This window comes from Bos mutus, chromosome 16, assembly GCF_027580195.1.
Source record: "Bos mutus isolate GX-2022 chromosome 16, NWIPB_WYAK_1.1, whole genome shotgun sequence".
In the NCBI taxonomy this organism is placed as follows: domain Eukaryota; kingdom Metazoa; phylum Chordata; class Mammalia; order Artiodactyla; family Bovidae; genus Bos; species Bos mutus.
The window spans coordinates 59,922,424-59,946,040 of NC_091632.1; the positions used below are offsets into that span (position 1 = coordinate 59,922,424).

Below are 23,617 nucleotides of genomic sequence, written 5' to 3' on the forward strand. Positions count from 1 at the left end.
CTGAAGTGGGTTGCCATTTCCTATTCCAAGGTATCTTCCCAACTGAGGGATCAAACCTGCATTTCCTACATTGGCAGGCGGATTCATTACCACTGCTACCTGGGAAGCCCTCTCACCTTCATTATAGAATATGAAAAATTATTTGACTCTATGTTGTACCTCACTTATCTGTTTTAGCCTTTGTTTTATTCAGTTTAATAAGACTACAATTAAATTACTTCAGTAAACATTTACAGTAGATTCTACTGGAAAGTATAAAGTTATAGTCATTGATGCCTGTTTATACTGAATGTCACTGAAAACTGCAGTCCAGCTGTTTGAACTGCTTTATAAAATCTTTCCTTATTGTCCTCATTTTCCTTCCTAAATTTTTTTTTTTAAGTAAACAATTCCTTCAAATATTTTGGTGGTTAGGATGTGCTAGATGAAGCTTTTTTGCTGGTTCAAATGAATGTTCTCTTAGAGGAAATGTTTGAAATATAGGCAAGGGCACAAGTATTGAATATCACCACAGTCAGTTTTAGGACATTTTTTAATCACCCCATAAAGAAACCCTGTATCCATTAGCATTCACTCATTTCCCTCTAGCTTCCCCTGATTCCCAGCCCTAGGCAACCACTAATCTACTTTTTGTCTCTATAAATTTGCCTATTCTGAACGTTTCATATAAATGTAATCTTACAATAATTGGCCTCTTGTAAGTGCCTGTATATAAGATTATTTTAAGAAAAACACGTTTGTGCTCCCTCAGTCATGTCCGATTCTTGTGATCCCATGGGCTGTAGCCCGTCAGGCTCCATTGTCCATGGAATTTTCTAGGCAAGAATACTGGAGTGGGTTGCCATTTCCTCCTCCAGTGAATCTTCCCAACACAGGGATCGAACCCACATCTCTTGTGTCTCCTGCATTGGAAGGTGGGTTCTTTTAAAAAAAGATTTTAGCTGCATTAAGGATATCTGAGTTATGTTTCTGAAGAAAATTAGAAATGTTCAATTTTAAATGATAAGAATAATGAGGATTTGGGATCCTCATTTAGTAACTATTTTCCATCTCTTTTCAGTTTGTTTCCAAATAAAACTTAAGAATATGTAGGTTCACTATAAAGACTGTAAACACTTATAATCAGATGTTTATTATCTCTTTCCATGGACACACTCAGTTTTTCCCCCTGTTACCTCATAGACTCTCTTGTTGGTAATAATGATCACTATTTTTTAGAGTAGCAGGAATATGCCAAACACTCAGATAAATAGACTCGACCACATTTTGCTGACACTTGCCCATGATTTTACAGCTTGTAAATGCTTGAACTGGGTTGGGTTTGAAGTGATCTCAAAGCCTACATTCCTACCATTACACTGTTATTAATACTTGTAATCATGCAATATTGACATCAGTCCTTGAGATCATGATTCTTCAGGTCAAACTCCTGAGAGATTATTGACCCATGTATTTGTGGAAGATTGAACTGAAATCTACATTGTTTTCTGATTTGTTTGTTTGTAAGATTTGGGGTGGGTATAGAGAGGAAAGAGAGTAATTTGGATTCGTTTTTTTATTACATTTTGATTTTATATAAAGTTCCTCATTTGGACTTCTCCCTTCCTGGTATTTATTTTAGATGATTTTAATTTGCTTCTTGCCTCTTAAACTTAAATGTGTATGTTGTATCTCAGTAGGCTATGCCCTGTAATTAAGCTTGAATTTATAAAATTTATTTTACAAGAATTAAACATTTTCAATAAATTGGTATTTGACTATATTTCAAATTAAGTGTTCTTAGTCAACCTGGCCTCTGCCTCTTCTAATAATGTAAGGAAGGGAAAATTAACAAATGACTGTATCTTTCAACTTGTTGGTCTGAGTTGGTTTATTTTGCTAATGTATTTTTCCTTCAAGATTTTTAAAATCTCTTTGTAAATCTGAAATTCATACTAAAACTAAGATCCTGAACGTAATAGTTAATTTAATTTTCTTATGTTAATGCTTAGTAATACACTACTTCTTACTCAAATATACCTCCCTATGACCAACCCATAAACTGTAAAATTCCCTTCCATTAATTAAACTTTCAAGGCCCCAAAGAAATCCCACCTTGCCCTGAAAGCTTTTTCTTCTCTCCTTAGCAGTTATTAGACTCTGTCTCATGTTCTTTATAGGAGCACTTTTTATAGCCACTGTCATAGTCTGCCCTGTACTATTCTCACTAATATTTATTTATTTTCTCAAGAATATTGTGAATAACCTTTGTATTTTCCCCACAGAACCTCATTCAATGCTTTGCCTATAGTATGAACTCGGCAGATTTTTAAATTGAATAGAGTTAAATGTCTACAGGGAATTGTTTCCCGTAATTTAAAATAAACTTTCAGATGGGAAGCACTTGCTCATTTTTCCTACCACAAAAATGAAAACTAGCTACAAGGAAAAAAAAAGAAATACATGTGGGGCGTGTGTGTGTGATTTTTAGTGTCAGATTCAAGAGGATGGCAGGCCATGCTCCATGAGCATAGGCTGCGAGTGCTGAGTGCTCACCAGTAGAGGGTATGCCATCAAGTCAGCATTCAGGGGGCCTGTGTGCATTATTCCTACTGAATGAACCAGTTAGTCCCCAGTCGTGGTGGACTCCACACTCAGGATCACCCCTTCCATGAAATTATAAACTAGCTTCTCCTCTTCTCTACAACCTCCAAAAATATCAAGATTCATATTAGAAGAAAAATCCTATGATAAGTTTATGTAGAATCTTATTTTAAAACATTAGAATCCCTGCTATTCCCCAGTTGGTGAAAATGGAAAGCCATCCTGCAATTACAGAAAGCAAGAAAGGTGCTGTTATTTTTCTTTCAAAATTATTCATACAAGTTAAATATCTGATGTACTGTATACTTGTAAATACAAAATAAAGAAGAGGCTATTTATGCCAAAACAGACATTTCCTTTTCAAAACTTTGATACCTAAGAAAAGAAAATGATGTTTAATTCTTCTATTATAATACAAATTCAGGATATTCTTAGTAAGTAATATGATTTTCAGCTGTTTCATTGATGTTTTGTTTACATTTTAAGGGTTGACTTTTTCCTTTTCACTATTAAAATGTGGTCATTGCTGATATAAATATGCATAATCTTGTCACCCATTTCCTATTCTCAGCATCTAGAACAATACTTAGTGATTATCTGATATTTGAATTGAATGAATAGTTTACTCACAATAAACAGTCATGCACCAAGTTTGGAGGTGACATTCTTAAAATTTGAAAAATAGTCCTTCTTAGATCTAAAATAATAGGATTCTAGTCAGTCAGATAGGGAGAACTATGGACAGAATAAATTACCATATAGACTTATACTGTAAGTGTTCCTATGCAGTGTCGTGTTATGTTATTTAATTCTCTCAACAATCTGTGAAGAAAGGTAGAATATGATTTTGGAACTGGGGAAGCTGAGATTCAGAGTAGTTACATGAATGCTCAAGTCATTAACGTCATGGGAGGGCTAAGATCTGATTCAGGTCGCTTGCCACTTGCCCTTTGCTTATCAGACTTCAGCTTTGTGGTCCTCTCCATTCCTTGAACAAACTCCTGCTGCAGAGCCTTTGCTGTTGCTCTGCCCTGTTCTCTTAATACTTGGAGACCCCTTGCCCAGAGCTGCTTGTGGACATTTCTTCTCATTCAGGTCATGGCTCAAATGTCTTCTAATAATTCAGGTTTGAGCAGCCTACTCTGTTCACTTCAGCTGAAGTAATCCTTCTACTCCACTTACACAAGCATCCTCTAGGTCCTTCGGCCACAGTCTTAACATCATCGTGTTCATTTTGTGGCTTGTTATTGTCTGCTTTTCCTGGCTAGGGTCTAACATCCGTTTGAAGGTGAGAACACTCTGTCTCTATCACTGCCATATCTTAGCACTCAGTACACATTTGTTGAGAAGAAGAAAGAAAGAGGAAGGAGGGTAGGAGTTGGAAGGAGAGAGAGAATAAGAATGAGTGAAAATATAGACACAAGTCTCAGACTTCTCTCCCTGAAGGGCTTAGTAGGAGTGCATATATTAGAAGAAGTGTGATAAACACATTTGACTCCTGTGGGAGTAAGGCATGTAATTGCAACCTGTACTCAGGGATTTTCTTTTTGAGGATGACAACATCCATACCTATATCAGCTCTAAACTGTAAGACTCCAAAATTAGAATGAATAAGTTGAGTATAAACTCACAGAAACATTTTGGATTGTACAATTAATGCCATTACTTCATATAACTGCAGGTAGATACTGGCAATCCGTAAGACCAGATATGAAGCACCTCTCCAAATGTAGGTAGAATTGTAGAGCATCTCTCTTTTTAAGTTTCCTTGCCTGGATATAATCACTGACCACAAACATAATACAGGAGGTTGTAATACAAGAGATTGTTTAAAGACTTCTCTTGAGGATAAATCCCTCTTTGTGTTTGTGTGTGCATGTATATGGAGAAGGAAATGGCAACCCACTCCAGTTTTCTTGCCTGGAGAATCCCATGAACAGAGGAGCCTGGCAGGCTACAGTATCCATGGGGTCACAAAAAGTCAGACGTGACTGAGCATGCATGAGCCTGTATGTAAGCATATATGTACATATATGTATGTATACATTACATATGTATAATAAACTATGGTAAAGGTATATGAGAATTATAACCTCACTACTATAAACTTTACCAGTTTTGTGGAGTTGAGGGGAAGACTAATCAAGACATAGAATAAGATAGGCTCATATCCCTCTCATTGGTCATCTTTGACACCAGTCTTTTAATTAAAGTACTCTAGGAAGGAGATATTGTCTTTCTCAGGTGCCCCATGTCTCACCTTGGATTTTGTACTTAGAACTATTTTGGAGTTCACTTTCCCTAAGCGCTCTGAGACTCTGGAAGTTACCTTCCTTGGAGTTCTGACAGTACTCTGTGAAGTGTGAATATTTTCATTTTGCTAAGATATTCAATGGACAAGTGCATTGTGGCTTTGGATGATAAGATTGGGAATATTTAAAGTATTAATAGACACCCCAGTGGCTCAGCGGTAAAGAATCTGCCTGCAGTGCAGGAGACACGGGTTCGATCCCTGGGTCTGGAAGATCCTCTGGAAGAGGAAATGGCAACCCACTCCAATATTCTTGCTGGGGAAAACCCATGGACAGAGGAGCCTGGTGGGCTGTGGTCCATAGGGTCACAAAGAATCAGACACGACTGAGCAATTGAACACACACACACACACACACACACACACACACGTATACATACATATTAATAGGCATGGTAAAATTGGCTAAAATCAGTCACTTACAATAAATTTTTTTATTCTGATTCATGACATAATTCATGTGTCTTTCTCTTTTTATTCTAGTCCTAAAGAATATTCTTACATATAATAAAGAATTCCCATTTGATGTTCAGCCTGTCCCTTTAAGGTAAAATAAATTAGCACCAGTATTTGTCTTCTTATTTTATCATCTTATTTTATACCTATTTTTCAGATATTTCTGGATGTATCATATCAATGTTAGTATCATTGATATCATTAATCCAACATATTAGCATTTTATGTCAGCATTTTTTATATCAACATTTTACCTGGGAAATGAGTAGCTATTTGGCTTCTCTTGTATATTTGGTTTTGTAGCTCACTGTTTTTTCTGTCCTTTTGCATGTAGAAGAATTTTAGCACCTGGTGAAGAAGAGAATTTGGAATTTGAAGAAGATGAAGAAGAGGGTGGTGCTGGAGCAGGATCTCCTGATTCCTTTCCTGCCAGAGTTCCCGGTAAGTATCAATTGTTAAAAATATCCATAGCTTAATTCACAGTCAAAGTTTTTGGAACCTACTTTAGTATTTGCTAGTGGGAGTAAAACCTTTCCAGGGTGCATGTCCATTTTAGGCAAAATTTGATGGTCATGTTATCGGCAGTAACTGTTTTATAGGTATAGCCTGGAATTATCTTACTATCTGTATTGGGATCCGAAAGAGCACACTCAGGTTCCGAGTTCACTAGGGGGACTCACTCAGCATGTTGCTGTAACCAACAGCTGTGCTTTATCCCAGAAAAAGAATTACAGGCACAAAACCAGCCAAGGGAAAATGTATGTGAGCAAAGTCCAGAGGAAACCAGGTGCAAGCTTCCAGGAGTCCTCTCCCAGTGGAGTCACACAGCTTGTACTTGATTCCTCTAGTGACAAATTCTCACGACACTTGTGAAGTGTCCCTTGAAGTGGGAAGCACATAAGGGACTCTCTGCCCAGAGCTGTTACATAGACACCTTCTGCCTAGCACTGACCAAAATTCCAGACTCCCAGAAAGAAAGCAGATAATTCAGCATAAACCATATTGTTTGTAAGAAGAATGTAGACACAGTGACCATTCTTATCAGAGGTAGTAGCAACCCTCCCAAAATCCAGATTCCCAGATGCTAGTCAGGGGCTGCCCTTGTAGTCAGGCCTTTCTAAGAGTGACCGTCTCAGACCTGCTGTGTTAACTCTTTTTCGGTTCACTATCAAATTTGGTCGTTAAAAACTGGACCCAGGGAGAATGGCTACTGAGCAAATGCCTTTTTCTTCCCATCTGTTTTAAAGAAAGTAAATAATGGTGAGGCTTTTTATTTATAGCTGATCTTCCCTGCCTGTCAATAACCTAAGCAGGCACACTGGATAAATTTCTTATTTCTCCCATCACTGTTTTCCTCTGTTCTGTTCTTACACAGCACACAGTTTTCATTTCTGGTCAATTAGTTCACTTTAGTGTAATACGCTGATATATTGTGATGTATTTTATAATAGACTCCAAAAGCTTTAAAATACAGCTAGATACAATTTATGTGTTATCCTGATAACTTTCTTGGTAACAAAAGTACAGGCAGACCTTGGTAATACTACAGGTTCAGTTCCAGATGACAATAAAGTGAATATTGCAAGAAAGCAAGTCACACGAATTTTTTGGTTTCCCAGTGCATGTAAAAGTTACATATACAGTAGTCTGTTAAGTGTGTGATAAGCATTATGTCTAAAAAATTTTTTTGTATTTCATTGTATATATTTTTTATTGAAGTATAGTTGATTTACAGTGCTTCAGGTACACACAGGTACACACAGCAAAGTGATGCACATATATTATTTTTCAGATTATTTTCCATTATAGGTTATTACAAGATATTGACTAGTTCCCTGTGCTATAAAAAATACTTTATTGCTAAAAAATGCTAACCATCATCTGAGGCTTTAGCTAGTCACAACCTTCTTGCTGTTAGAGGGTCTTGTGTTGATGGCTGCTGACATCAGGGTGCTGGTTGCTGAAGGTTGGAGTAGCTGTGACAACTTCTTAAACTAAGACAGCAATGCAGTTTGCCCTCTAGATTGACTCTTCCTTTCATGTTTCTCTGTAGCATGCAGTGCTGTTTATAGCATTTCACCCATCATAAAACTTCTTTCAAAATCGGAGTCAATTCTCAAGTCTTGCCACTGTTTATCCACTAACTCTGCATAACATTCTAAATTTTTTGTTGTCATTTTAATAGTCTTCATGGCATCCTTACCAGGAGTAGATTCCATCTTGAGAAAGCACTTTCTTTGTTCATCTATACAAAGCAGTCCTCATCTGTTAACGTTTTAGGAAATTGGAACAATCCAGTCACATCTTCAGGGTCCACATCTTATTCTAGTTCTCTTGTTAATTCTGCTACATCTGCAATTAACAATAGTAACATCAGACATCACAGGTCATCAGTCACTGTAACAAATATAAAAATAATGAAAAAGTTTGAACTATTGCAAGAATTATCAAAATGTGACACTGAGCCACGAGGTGAACAAATGCTGTTAAAAAAATGGCACCAGTAGACTTGCTTGACACAGGGTTACCACAAATGTTCCGTTTGTAAAAAATGCAATATCTGTCAAGTGCAATAAAGTAATACAATAATAATAGTACCATTTCAGTGTTTATTATGCCCCTTGGGGTGGAGGCGTTATGGGGTAGAAGCAGTGTAGGTTCAAACCAACAGACACGGGGCTTGAGTCTAATCTTAGTACATTACTAGTTGCACCTGTTCTGTTTCTTTTTTTTTTTTCATTTTTGTTATTTGTTTATTTGGCTGTGTAGGGTCTTAGTTGCAGCATGCAGGATCTTTAGTTGTGGCAGGCAAACTCTTAGTTTTGGCGTATGAACTCTTAGTTGCGGCGTATGGAATCTAGTTCCCTGACCAGGGATCAAACCTGCCCCGTCTACCCCCACCCCGCATTGGGACAGAGGAGCCTTAAACACTAGACCACCAGAGAAGTCCTGGTTGCACCTATTCTTAAACCAGTTTGAACTTCAATTTCTCTTTTATTTATAAAATGAATTGATAATCATGCCTACCTCATAAGGTTCCTGTGAAGATTAAATAAGGTACTGCATATAAAGCTTTTAGCCCAGTCCCTGTCATATGCTGAATATTAGTGAGGTGGTTATTTTCATCCTCATCACCTTTCAGTGGAGGGAACAATACTACAGTATAGGATTACTGGGAAAATTACTGTCGATGGTAGCTATTATTGTTAATGTATTTTTCTGTATAAGGGCATTATTCCTAATATACTTACTTTATGAAGAGAGATGTATTTTTCTTGCTTTTGTTATATATGTAGAAAATGTCAAAATTGCTGAGATTGTGAAATTTTCTTGCTGTTTTATTTAACTAAATAGTTGTAATTCTGTTTTCAACCCATGTATTGTAATTGCTGAAGCTTCCACTACTATACATTTCTATCTGATTTGGTTGTCAACTCACATATTTGCTATACAGACAGATCAAGATTTTTATGGGTTTCAGATTGCTGAGTTGAAAGAAACTTTTACCATAAATTAAATCCATTTGCTATGTAAGATTAAACCTAAACTTCATAGATTTTTGTATTCTGATATAGTATTGTGATAATGCATTTCAGAGGTAGAGAAAGCTTACTGAATCCTTCTAGTCTCTGAATTTCTTTTTCAAAAAAGCACATGTAGTTTAATTAACTGTATTTAGTTTGGGATCATTATTGTTCAGGGCCTATGTGTTAGTGTCGGTTGCCCAATAGTGTCCAACTCCTTGTGACCCCATGGCTTGTAGCCTCTGTCCATGGAATTATCCAAGCAGGAATACTGGAGTGGGTAGCAATTCCCTTCTCCAGGGGATCATCCTGACCCAGGGATTGAACCTGGGTCTCCCACATTGCAGGCAGATTCTTTATCATCTGAGCCATAAGTGTCATTAAAAAATAACTTTTAAAATAATATTCATTGACGTAGCAAGATGGCATTTAACTTTTTACTTAACTGGAAAGCAGGAAACATTTTCTTTTCCTTGTTACACTGAGAGAATCCAAGATTTCAGTGATGCCCAGGCTGTGTCTGCATTTTGATGGCAAGATGGTTCTAGAAATTGTTGTGGTTTTTTTCTTTTTATTTATTATCTTTGTTTCTATATAATTTATTGAATTATAAGTTCTTGGGATTTGTTTAAAAAGTCAAGTCTATGAGATTCTATTTTATATACAGAATTCACCCTTTTTAGTGTGCAGGTTTATGCTTGTTGATAAATGTGTACAGTTGTGTTAACCACCACTGCTGTTAGGCTAAAGAGGAATAAGGAATGGAATTTGTGACCCAGAATAGTTTTTTCCCATTTCAAATAGAAAGTGACTTTTTAACCAACCTTTAATTGGCGTAGGTGGGGAGTAGGGGCTAGGTATTATCTTTCTTTTTAATATTCATCTCTTTCCTTTTCAAAAATTTAAAAATTCATGTAGAAAACATAAATTTTTGTTAAATAATTGACTTGAGCCAAAATAGAGTTTAATTTTTCTAAAGGTAGGCTTCAGTTCAATCACTCAGTTATGTCTGACTCTTTGTGACCACATGGATGGCAGCACGCCAGGCTTCCCTGTCCATCACCAACTCCCGGAGCTTGCTCAAACTCATGTCCATCAAGTTGGTGATGCCATCCAACTGTCTCATCCTCTGTCATCCCCTTCTCCTCCCGCCTTCAATCTTTCCCAGCATCAGGGTCTTTTCCAGTGATTCAGTTCTTCACATCAGGTGGCCAAAGTATTGGAATTTCAGCTTCAGCATCAGTCCTTCCAGTGAATATTCAGGACTTATTTCCTTTATGTTTGAAAGGTAGGCTTGGTAGATTTTAAATCAAGGATGTAAATGTACAACCTGTTTTATTGGCCTGAAAATTTGCCAGTATGAATATAAAGCTATTAAAATCATAAGCCCAAGAAATATGAATAGACGAAGACAAAATTTTCAAGATTTAAAAAAACAAACACTTTCTTACTGAATGACATGATTAAACTCAAATATAGGCTTAGTTTCAAAATTTTCACAAATGTGTTAGTTTCTTTAGCTCTTAGACTTAATCGTGCATAAAACGTGTTTATTTTTGAAGCTGAAAATAAGGAAATTTACCTCTTCAATGTGAAACCTGTGCATAGTTTTTGCTGTACAAATACTCAGTTCTGAGTTGAACTTGAGAGAAGCAAACATGGATTTCATTTTTAGCTGAAATGAGGTTTTTCTTGCTCACAAGTATAAGAAGTTGCAAATTGCAGCAAAGTGTTCGTTGCTTTCTTGTGAATATCAGGCATCCTTCTTTCATAGAAATCCAGAGCATGCCTCGGGGCACAGCGGTGAATATCATCTTAAGAGTATGCTTAGGTCAGAGCTCACAAAGTTCTTTATCTTCTCCCAGAGTCTCAAGTTCTCAAACTGAAGAGAAGAATCAGAGAAAGCGTTCCTCACCCAGGCATTTATTTGTTTATGTGTGTGCTAAGTCTGTTCAGTCATATCCGACTCTGTGCAGCCCCATGGACTGTAGCCCGCCAGACTCCTCTGTCTGTGGGATTCTCTAGGCAAGAATACTGGAGGGGGTTGCCATGCCTTCCTCTAGGGGATATTCAGACCGAGGGATTGAACCCATGTCTCTTCTGTCTCCTACATTGTCAGGTGGGTTCTTTACCACCAGCACCACCTGAGAAGCCCTTGTATATAAAGCAAAAGAAAATACTCTTGGATTTTGTTCTCTGTCTCTCCAGGCTAGTTTTTAATAAGGTTTGAGACTTACTGATATTAATATTTTTTTTCTCACTTTCAAGCTTAAGCAGGTTGGGAAACATTTTAAGATTTCTTTCTACAGCTTTTTTTTTCTTTTAAATGCAAGAATCCTGTCACTTGAAATTAAAGGGTTTTCTTTAGAGTTTTACAGAGACTAAGTCATATGAGATGTCTGTTAAGTAGATTACATTTTGCAGCCCTCATCTTCAAAGCACCCAGCAACATCTAGCTTACTCTTTCTTAAAAGTACTCTGCAGTTCAGCCTTTTGACTCAGACACCTGTGAGGAACTCTTCCTTGCTTCCTGTAGGGAATGATGGATTGCCCTGTTTAAACTAGCATTTCTAACATGAAGCACATGCCCACTGGCTCCTTCCAGATTTCGTGTGTTTATTAAATTTTTTTTCCAAAATTAGGTATAGTGACAGTTGATATACTCTTAATGTATGTGAACAACTTCAAGCAGGTATGATTTTAATTTATTATTTGAATGATAATGGCCATTAAGGATTTTTTTCCCCAAAATTTTAAAACAGTTTTAAAAATGAACAAGCATCTTATATGGGTTTTCAAACTCTTTCTCTTTTCTTTCTTTTTTTCTGTAAATTATTTATCTATTTTTGGCTGTGCATGGTAGGCTGTTCTCTAGTTCTGGAGAGTGAGGGCTACTCGCTAGTTGCAGTGTGCAGACTTCTTGTTGCAATGGCTTCTCTTGTTGTCAAGCACAGGCTCTGGGCACCTGGGTTCAGCAGTTGCAGCTCCCGGGCTCTGGAGCACAGGCTCAGTAGCTGCGGTGCGGGGCTTAGTTGCTTCACAGCATGTGGGATCTTCGTGGACCAAGGACTGAACCTGTATCCCCTGCATTGGCAGGCGGATTCCTATCCATTGAGCCAACAGGGAAACCCCAAACTGTTTTCCTTGAAAGCTTAAAGGAACCTATGTTCCTCAACTGCTAAACAATAAATTACTAGCTAAAAGAAATTGTGTATGTATTTTAATATTTTACCACAATTTCTGCCTCTATACTAAATTCAGCATTTCAAAACAAATAAGTGGCTCCATAGCTTTTTTATCTATATCCAATATCAGTTGTAAAGATTATCTATAGCCAGAATTTGAAGACACATTTAATGTGTTACCTATCTACCAAATATTGTGGCCAGTTTGATCAATATTGTTACCTTAAATTGTGTTTAAGATTATCCTCAAATAACTAAATAATTTTTCTTGAAAGAAAAAATGCTACCTAAATGCAAAATATTATCATATATATCCTTTTATGGAGAAGGCAATGGCACTGTACTCCAGTACTCTTGCCTGGAAAATCCCACGGACGGAGGAGCCGGTAGGCCTAGTCCATGGGGTCGCTAAGAGTCAGGCACGACTGAGCGACTTCACTTTGACTTTTCACTTTCATGCATTGTAGAGGGAAATGGCAACCCACTCCAGTGTTCTTGCCTGGAGAATCCCAGGGACAGAGGAGCCTAGTGGGCTGCCGTCTATGGGGTCGCACAGAGTCGGACATGACTGAAGCGACTTAGCAGCAGCAGCATGTCCTTTTAAAAATTACACTTTAGCAGCACGAAGAAATGTGCACTTAAAAAATTGGATGACAGAGAATCTGTCAATAGTACTAGATATGTGAGTTTAGTTACAAGTATGATAAATCTAAAACAAAGAAAACTAAGATTAAATGTGTTATCACATAAATATATGATATTGCTCAGTCTACATTTTGAACACTTGATTGAACTCTGCTCTAAGTGTGGATAAACATTTAATCTACTTTTTGCTAGTGATATTTAATTTCCAGATCACCAAGGCAAAATAAGGACCAATTCACCTCTCACTGTAGAACCGATACCTGTGGGAACATCTGTACAATATGACATAAAATGTCAAGCAAGTAAAATGAACTCAATAAGCACATTGAAATCACCATGTTTTTCAAAAGATGTAATCCTCAGTAATTTTCTAAAAAGGCATCGCCTCTTTAGGATTCTTGTCTGGGTGATGATGTACTACTTTTTTGGAGCAAAGACCATCATGCCATTTTCTGTTTTAGGCCAGAAGGAAAAATCATATGAGGACAGGGTCTTATGGAGTTTCACTGACTTCAGTTTCCTTGTAACCTTTGCTTTCTTCTGTGGAGTTAACCACACAGGCTCCTGGTCCCTGGGCAGGCAGTCTATTCCTAGTCTGGTTCTCCATAATCTTTCTTGTCCAGAGTGTCTTGGCCTCTCACAGAGAACCACTCCGTGTGAGGAGCTCCTTCTCATGCCAGGATCTGCAGCGTTATCATTTTCCCTTGGGACAGAGCAGTTGTAGGTATGGAATGAGGGGCCACAGCTGCTGCTCCACTTCTCCTGGTGCCAGCTGCAGGCGGGAGATGGTACCCATTGCTGGACATTGCACCAGCAGTCTGGGGATTTGATGCCTGGCACACTGCCACCCCCCCACCCCCATATAGAGGCTATAATACAGTCAGCCGAGAGCTGTTAGATCAGACATTTTCACCCATTTTTTGTTTGTTTGTTAATTCTGGAGTACAATTTCTCTTTGTTTAATAAACTTGGCTATTTTTGTGATAATAGCACCCCACTCCAGTACTCTTGCCTGGAAAATCCCATGGACGGAGGAGCCTGGTAGGCTGCAGTCCATGGGGTCGCTAAGAGTCAGGCATGACTTAGTGACTTCACTTTCACTTTTCACTTTCATGCATTGGAGAAGGAAATGGCAACCCACTCTAGTATTCTTGCCTGGAGAATCCCAGGGACAAAGGAGCCTGGTGGGCTGCTGTCTCTGGGGTCGCACAGAGTCGGACACGACTGAAGCGACTTAGCAGCAGCCACAACTACTTTATATTTCATCTGCAACAGTTTTGACAGCAACATCTCTCTGTGAAGAAAGCCGTGAGTTGTGACATGTCAGGGTGTTCTCCTTCTACAGGAGGGGGGCCAACTGTTAATGGACACCTCAGAAAAGTTCTTCAGAGACAGAGATGAAGACTGGACATTGAATCCATTTGCCCTTGACTTGTTTGGGGCCTTTGCAGCAGGAGTTTTCTTGACTTTCACCACCTTTTATAGAACTCACAAATGCTACATGACATTGATTGACTAAGCCTGGAGACTCAATAGAGAAGTTATGTTTATCACAAAACCTTCAGGATCACATGAAATGTCATCAATGTCAGCTTATTATTGAAGAAATGTAAAAAGTAGAGCATTTTTAATTTCTTACCCTGAATCTTGGGCTTCCCAGGTGGTGCTAGTGGTAAAGAATCCACTTGCCAACTCAGGAGACATAAGAGATGTGGGTTTGATCCCTGGGTCAGAAAGATCCCCTGGAGGAGGACATGGCAACCCACTTCAGTATTCTTGCCTGGAGAATCCCACGGACAGAGGAGCCTGGCAGGCTACAGTCCATTGGGTCGCAAAGAGCCGGACATGGCTTAGCGACTAAACCACCAGCATAGCTGCATTCATAAATTATTTTCCACAGTTGATGCACAGTGGAGTAGGACAACTGGAATACCAGTCCAGATACAGACTACTGATAAATAGCTTTCATCACCGAGATGGGCTTTGGGGCTCTAGCGCAATAAAATGGCCCTGGAGCTTATGATTCACTCTTGTTACCTTGCCAGAATTATCTGTAGGCTTCAGCTTGGATCCTGTTCTTCTAACTCATAGCTCTTCTTCAGAAGCCACACTGAATCAAATAATTCCCTCTACTTTTCTTTGAAAGCAGTAGGACACGTTTGCTCCAGGTGGAGGTTGGGGTCAATCAGAAGACACTGACATCATCAGGCTGCCTTCCTCCTTGCAGAGTGGAGCTTACCAGCTGCCAAAGGCTGCCCCTGTCTCGCATAAAAAGCTAAAAATGGATCCAGCCGAAAGAACATGATCTTACTGCCCACCACCATATGAGGCTCAGAGACCTGGAATAAAGTTGCAGTAGGGATGGCCCAGTCTCCGACCATCACAGTGAACCTGTGTTGCTAAGCACACGAAGTTTAGATGGTGCTTACCCTTGATCACTATCTTTGATGGAGCTGCCAAGCCACAGCACCAGCACTTCCCTAGCATTCTCCAGAACCCTGGTTGAGAAATCCTGCTTTGGACAGTTAGCTGTAGCACAGAGTTTTCTGTATTGAAAAGTGAGGTGGAAGTAATGGCCCCCCAAAGATGTGCATATGCTAATCCTCAGAGCCTGTAAACATGTACGTGGCAAAGAGCTTACGTTAACGACCTTAAGGTAGAGACTATCCCTCAGTACCTTTTTAGGCTGTGATGTGCTTAGTTGCTCATGTCTGACTCTCTGCGACCCCATGGACTGTAGCCCTCAGGCGGAGATTCTCCGGGCAAGAATACTGGAGTGGGTTGCCATGCCCTCCTCTAGGGGGTCTTCCCAACCCAGGGATCAAACCCAGTTCTTCTGCATTGAAGGTGAATTCTTTACAATCTGAACTACCAGGGAAACCCAAGAATACTGGAGTGGATTGTCTATCCCTTCTCCAGGGGATCTTCCTGACCCAGGAGTTGAACCGAGGTCTCCTGCATTGCAGGGGGATTCTTTGCCTGCTGAGTACCAGGAAAGCCCCTCTTTTTTAGCCTTTATTGGCTTTATGGACAATTAAATTACAAAAATGGCAAATGAGACAAGGTGGTTAAAAACATGTACTCTAGGACCAGACTACTGTGTAATAGAGAACAGGTTACTTAACTTTTCTGGATCTCAGTTTCACTTCTAAGTAAATGGGACTGACATTAACACCTATGTCAGAGTTCTTATGTGGATTAAATTAGTTGATACATACAAAGAATTAGAACAGTGCCTGGCACATAGTAAGTGTTCTGTAAGTGTTGAATATTTGTTATTTATGCAGCACTTCCACATAGAAGAGCATTTGTTATTTTTGATCCTTTTCCTAGAACTAAGAGCAAATTAGTTAGTTCTAGTTGGAAAAGCTTAGTTTATATCAGATGGTGTATGGTCATTTCTTATCCTGATTATAGTCTTCGTTTTATGAGTGTAATTACTTTTTCTCATATTACTTTATATAGTTGAATATTTCAGTTTTACATTTAGAAATCTTTTAACGTAGTGCTTTGATGTCTAATTATCATATGGTTTTACTTTTGGTACACAAACATGCTACCTTTCTCATGTAACCCAGGAGCTATAGCTGGTGTGGTATTATACTATTATTTTATCTTCTTTCATGCACCTGTCATGTAAGACAGTGCATCTGTATATATATGTATTATATATATTGTCTAGCCATTTGTCTACTAGAACATAATATAACCTTTAGAGCTGTGAAATTCAAAATTCATTTTTAAAAGATCTGTATATTACTAATACCACACAATTCAATACCATTATCCAGATTTGTCTTTCAAGTTGCTTAATATGCAGTCAATAAGACAAAGCCGACAGTACATAATTGTGGTTAGAGATGTTGTTGTTGTTGAGTCGCTCAGTCTTATCTGACTGTGACCCCGTGAACTGCAGCATGCCAGGCTCTTTTGTCCTCCAGTTTCTCCTGGAGTTTGCTCAGATTCATGTCCATTGAGTTGATGATGCTATCTAACCATCTCATCCTCTGCTGCCCTCTTATTCTCTTGCCTTCAGTCTTTCCCAGCATCAGGGTCTTTTCCAGTGAGTTGGCTCTTCACATCAGGTGGACAAAGTATTAGAGCCTCAGTTTCATCATCAGTCCTTCCAATGAATACTCAGGGTTAATTTCCTTTAGGATTGACTGGTTTGATCTTCTTGAAGTCCAAGGGACTCTCAAGAGTCTTCTCCAGCACTGTAATTAAAAAGCATCAATTCTTCAGCACAGCCTTCTTTATGGTCCACCTCCCGTATCTACATGACTACTGGGAAAACCATAGCTTTGACTATATAGACCTTTGTCAGCCAAGTGACACCTCTGCTTTTTAATACACTCTCTAGGTTTGTCATAGAGTTTGTTCTTTCTTCCAAGGAGCAAGTGCCTTTTAATTTAATAGCTACAGTCACCATCCACAGTGATTTTGGATCTCAAGAAAATAAAGTTTCCATTGTTGGAAACACTGTTTCCATTGTTGCCCCATCTATTTGCCATGAAGTGATGGGACTGCTTGCCATGATCTTCGTTTTTTTGAATGTTGATTTTTAAGCCAGCCTTTTCACTCTCCTCTTTCACTTTCATCAAGAGACTCCCCAGTTGCTTTTCACCTTCTGCCATAATGGTGGTGTTAGCTGCATATCTGAGGTTATTGCTATTTCTCCCGGCAGTCTTCATTCCACCTTGTGTTTCATCTAGCCTAGCATTTTGCATGATGTACTTTGCAGATAAGTTAAATAAGCAGGGTGACAATATACAACAGCCTTGTCACACTCCTTTCCCAATTCTGAACCAGACAGCTGTTCCATGTCTGGTTCTAAATGTTGCTTCTTGACCCACATACAGGTTTCTCAGGAGACAGGTAAGGTGATCTGGGTATCCCATCTCTTTAAGAATTTTTTCTTAAAAATTATGGATGAACAAAAAAAGGCTAAGGGATTTCAGCACAGGTAATCTAGCTGGAACTGAGACTCAGAGTGTGTAGTAGTTAGTGATACAGGGAGAGAGCATCTTGGAAACTATCATGAAATAGCTTGAATAGTTACCATTCTATATCATTTGTAGTCTTCAATTATAGTCAACTTGCAGATAGTCTTTCAGCTTGAAATCACTGCCTTTGTATTGCATTGTTAGAAATATATTTACCAGTTAGATTTTAATGTGGTCTGAGGCAGAAGAGTTTGCTGGTAACAAGGAAAGAAATGTCATCCCATTGACTCACTTCGACTAAAAGAGCTAGATGATTATAGATTATGAAACTAATTCATCCAAAAGTAAAACTAGTTTTAATGTTCAGTTAGGGAAAACATGGTGGCTGCAGCCGTAAAATTAAACGACACTTGGCTCCTTGGAAGAAAATCTATGACAAACCTAGATAGCATATTAAAAAGCAGAGACATTGCTTTGCCAACAAAGGTCCGTATAGTCAAAGCTATGGTTTTTCCCTTAGTCATGTATGGATGTGAGAGTTGGACCATAAAGAAAGCTGAGTGTGGAAGAATTGATGCTTTTGAACTGTGGTTTTGGAGAAGACTCTTGAGAGTCCCTTGGACTGCAAGGAGATCAAACCAGCCCATCCTACAGGAACTCACTCCTGAATATTCAGTTGGAAGGACTGAAGCTGCAGCTCCAGTACTTTGGCCACCTGATGCGAAGAACTGACTTATTGGAAAAGACCGTGATGCTGGGAAAGATTGAAGGCAGGAGGAGAAGGAGACGACAGAGGATGAGATGTTTGGATGGCATCACCAACTTGATGGACATGAGTTTGAACAAGCTCTGGGAGTTGGTGATGGCATGCTGCAGTCTATAGGGTCTCAAAGTGTCAGACACAACTGAACAACTGAACTGAACTGGGAGAAACATAGTCTCAAAGAAAGAAAATCTGTCATTGACTTTGGATATTGGATAAGAAACCACTTTTCACTGTCAAAAAAAGAAAGAAAAAAAAAAAAGCCATAATCAAAGTAAAAAAGACAAGGGGCTAACATCCTTAATAATAGAAGTAAAAAGTTTGAGTTGCATCAACAAAGACCACAGGCATATTTAAAGTCTGGGCAAAAAACATGAGCAGACAGTACACACACATACAGACATACAAAGATGTACAAACAGTTCTTAAACATGGGAAGAGATACTCTAGAACTACTTTAACTCTGAGGATGACAGATTTTTATCCACTGCTGGTGAAAGTACAAAATAATACAGTCCCTTTGAAGGGGAGTTCAGGATGATTTAACAGTAACAACAGAAATACACATTTATTCTCAGGTCCAGCAATCTCACTTCAGGAATTTATTCTCAAGATATACCTCCAGTAATATGAAGAAAACTTTGCATATGTACCAGGTTGTTTATTTCTGTATAATCTGTAATAATAAAGTACTAGAACCAACTAACTGCCATATGTAGGTTGGCTGAGTAACACTATCGTATACTATAGATAATAGTTAGGAAAATCTCCATGAACTGATGATTTTTCAGAATATGTTGTTATATAAGTAAAGTATATCGAGGCAATTCACATTGGCAGAATAAGGAGGAATATCTCATAATTTTCTGAATAAATCTCTTCTTGGACTTCCTGGTGGCTTAGTGGTAAAGAATCTGCCTGCTGGTACAGAAGAGATGGGTTCAGTCCATGGCCCAGGAGGATCCCACGTGCCCATGTGTCACAACTATTGAGCCTGTTGTCTAGAGCCTGGGAACCACAGCTGCTGGAGCCTGCATACTCTAGAGCCTGTGCTCCAAAATGAGAAGCCACCACAGCGAGAAGCCCTCGCGCCACAACTGGAGAGTAGCCTGCACAGCAGTGAAGACCCAGCACAGCCAAAATTAAAAATATTAATAAATAAAAGTTATTTTAAAAATTCCTTTAAGTCTCTTCTTGATTTTTAAAAATTCTAGCAGGCTAAAAACAGAACACTTCACTGGATGTTTTCTAAAGGATGCTTTGAGCCAAAATCGTCCTTTAGCATTCCTTTTTAGATCAAGAACAAAACGTGTTTACTATATCCTCTTTCCATCAACATTCTAGAAGTCTTAGCCAGTGCACTAGGACCAAAAACAGAAATATAGATAAAAATTATTTGTAGGTTTTATGAATATGTATGTAGAACATACAAAACCACCTTTTGCATAGATAAATAGAAATAGTAACAAAGTTTATCAGAGAAATAATAACAGAGTTCCTGGATGTGAAATCTGTACATAAGAACAGATTCTGTACACTTACTGTGATCATTTTACAATATATAAGTAGCAAATCATTACATTGTGTACCTGAAACTAATATATTGTATGTCAATCATAGCTTGATTTTTGAAAATTACATACCAAAAAAAGGATTTTATCTCTATAAGCAAGCAACAGTTGCTTAGAAAATGAGATATATTTTAAATTTATTTTTAATTGGAGGATAATTGCTTTACAGTATTGTGTTGGTTTCTGCCATACATCAACATGAATCTGTCATAGGTACACATACGTCTCCTCCCTCTTGAACCTCCTCCCATCTCTCACCCCATCCCAACCTTCTAGGTTGTCACAGAGCCCAGGAGTTGAGCTCTGCATCATACAGCAAATTTCCACTGGCTCTTTTACATATGGTAATGTATATGTTTCCCTGCTACTCTCTCCATTCACCCCACCCTCTCCTTCCCCACTGTGTCCGTAAGTCTGTTCTTTCTCTCTGTGTCTCCATTGCTGCCCTGCAAATAGCTTCATCAGTACCATCTTTCTAGATTCCATATTTATGCATTAATATACAATATTTATTTTTCTTTCTGACTTACTTCACTCTGTATAATAGTCTCTAGGCTCTAGGTTCATCCACCTCGTTACAACTGACTCAAATGCTTTCTTTTTGTGGCTGAGTAATATTCTTTTGTATATATGTACCACAACTTCTTTATCCATTTATCTGTCAGTGGACATCTAGGTTGCTTCCATGTCCTAGCTGTTGTAAATAGTGCTGTAGGGGACACTGGGGTACATGTGTCTCTTTCAGTTACAATTTTCTTAGGATATATGCCCAGTAGTGGGATAGTTGGGTCATATAATAGCTCTATTTCTGATTTTTTAAGTAATCTCCATACTTTTCTGTATAGTGGCTGTATCAGTTTACATTCCCATCAACAGTGCTAGAGGCTTCCCTTTCCTCCACACCTTCTCTAGCATTTATTGTTTGTAAATTAGAAAATGAAATATTTTGACATTTATAATAGTATCAGAAAATAACAACATAGTTTAATAAATCCAACAAAAGAAGTATAAAACCCATTTGAAGAAAACAGTAGAAATTTATTGAGAGAAATTAAGAAGTCTTAAATCAGTGGAGAGATATATTCCAGTTCATGGGTTGGAAGAAGCAATTTGTAAAGATGGGACTGTTTCTAAAATTGAGCAGAACTTCACCACAGTCCTAACAGTGTTTTTGTTGTTTGCTTTTTTTTTTTTTTTAAGAATTTGACAGCTCTTGTTATAATTTACATGGACATGCAAAGGGCTGAAAGTAGTTAAGACTTGAAGAATAATGTCAAGGTGGGAGAATTCAAATGTTGAGACTTTTGTAAAATTATAGTTATCAAGACACTTGTGGTAGTGATGCGAAGATAAACAGTCCAGTGAAAGAATGGGGAGCCTGGAAACAGACCCACTTATTGTCAATGCAGATCCTTGGGTAAGATGATAGTCTATTAAATAAGCAGTGCTGGGACAATTGAGTGTCGATGTGAAATGAGTGAGATTGGGCTCCTACCACATGCCATAGTAAAAAATTAATTCTACCTGGATTATATAATTAAATGTGAATGGCAAAACATTCTTATAAGAATACCTTCATGACCTTGGAGTGGGGAAAGATTTCTTGAATAGGACACAGAAAGCACTGACTATAAATGAATTTAGAGGCTGAGAGATTTGAGTACATTAGCATTTAGAATAAACAGAAAAGGCATTCTAAACACGCAGGACCAATATTGGTGTTAAAAGTCGAGACTAGCTGTTGTCTCTTTGGGAGAAAGAGTGATCTGGGTGTGTGTTGGGGGCACAGATCAGGCTCCTAGGACGCTGGTAATATCTATCTTTCCTGAACATATTACCATTGAATATAAAGGGTTTTTTTTCTTAAGGGAAGCCACTGAAAAATTATGTAAATTAAAATATCCAACAAAATGCTTACATCAGAATATTAGAGAACACCTACAAATCAGTAAGAGAAAGGTAAATATTTTGATAGTAAAGTGGGGAAAATAATTGAACAGACACTTCAGAAAAAGGGAAATCCAAATGCTTATTTTTAAATGAAGAGGTGCTCAACCTTATTAATCATTGGAAAAATATACTTAAAACTAGTTTGGGGACAAATTGAGAAAGTAACATTGACATATATGTATCTACTGTCATGTGTAAAATAGATAGCTGGTAGGAATCTGCTGTATTGCACAGGGAGCCAAGTCTGCTGCTCTGTGATGACCCGGGGTGGGGCCATGGGAGGCTCAGAAAGGAGAGGATAAATATATAATTATGGCTGATTCATGTTCTTGTTCGGCAGAAACCAACACAACATTGTAAAGCAATTGTACTCCAGTTAAAAAACGTAAAAAAAAAACCCTAAATTGGTGTTTCTCCACACCTGAATTGGCTAAAAAGAAGAATCTGACAACTCCAAGCATTAGTGAGGATGTGGGACAATGGGAATTGTACTCTGAGTAGAAATTGGCATACTCATTTTGGAAAATAGTTTGTAATTACATAGCAGACATGGAGGTACTACACCATGTGACTCAGTAATTCCTCCCTTTGGAAATGTGTGCTTATGTGTCCAAGAATGTTTATAGCAGCAGCATTGTTAACAGTTTCCAAAAACTTGAAGCATCTCAAATGCATATCAACAGAAGAATGGATACAAAAACTGTGGTATGTTTATACAACCTATATACTATACAGTTATAAAACTGAACAAATTACAGCTACTGACAGCAGTTTGATAAATCTAAAGTTCAAAAGCAGGCAAAACATAATTATACAGGGATGCTTTTTAGTAGTGATTTTAAAGGGTGGTGAGGAGGAATTCAAAAGAGCATTCGATGGGGAGAGAAGGGAGCTCCTGAGGTCATGCTTTATGTTTTGACCTCAGTGGTGGTTACATAGATGCTTGCTTTCCAACTTTTCATTAAGCTGTGCACTCATTTTATTTGCTTTTCTGAATATGTGTTAGATTCACAATTAAAAAAATTTTTTAAATGGTTAAGTGGGTGCAATAAAGACCTTTTATCGTTAGTGTAAGAAAACCTGTGAATATTGAAAGTGTGTTGATATATGGCAAAATATTCCACTTGAGAAAGTTAATGTTACTTCCGAAATGGTATTAAATACTGGTGTGATGTCCCGTTTTGATTTTTTGCTTTTTATCTTTGTACCTTTTCATTAGCCAAAATTTTCTTTAACCAAGTATTACCAGTTAAGACTCTTAGATTTCTATAGTGATTTTCATGTCCTAAAATTCCCTCATTGTAAGTGTACAGTTCAATGACTTGATAAATCTGTAATATTGTGCATCTATCAGTTTGATCCAATTTGAGAACATTTTCATTGCCCTCTAAAATTCCCTCAAGCATGTTTACAGTCACTAAATGTATTTTGAATGTGGTAAGTTGATTGATTCATGTACTTCAAATACTTAATCATTAAAAGTAGGATAGGACTTCCCAGGTGGTCCAGTGGTTAAGAATTTGCCTGGCAGTGCAGAGGACACGTGTCTGATCCCTGGTCTGGGAGGATCTCACATGCCGTGGAGCTCCTAAGCCCATGCACCACAGCTTCTGAAGCCCACACAGCCTAGAGCCTGTGCTCTGCAACGAGAGAAGTCACTGCAGTGAGAAGCCCACACACCGTGGC

General features: G+C 38.2%; 1 protein-coding gene across 1 annotated transcript in view; it reads left to right on the forward strand.

The window, feature by feature from the left end:
- AIDA (axin interactor, dorsalization associated) overlaps window positions 1-23,617 on the forward strand; it is a 47,807-nt gene that overhangs the window by 17,100 nt on the left and 7,090 nt on the right. Inside the window, exons 5-6 of the mRNA XM_070385482.1 lie at window positions 5,378-5,441; window positions 5,685-5,791. Coding sequence (XP_070241583.1) covers window positions 5,378-5,441; window positions 5,685-5,791 — 171 coding nt within the window. The remainder of the gene's footprint in view (window positions 1-5,377; window positions 5,442-5,684; window positions 5,792-23,617) is intronic.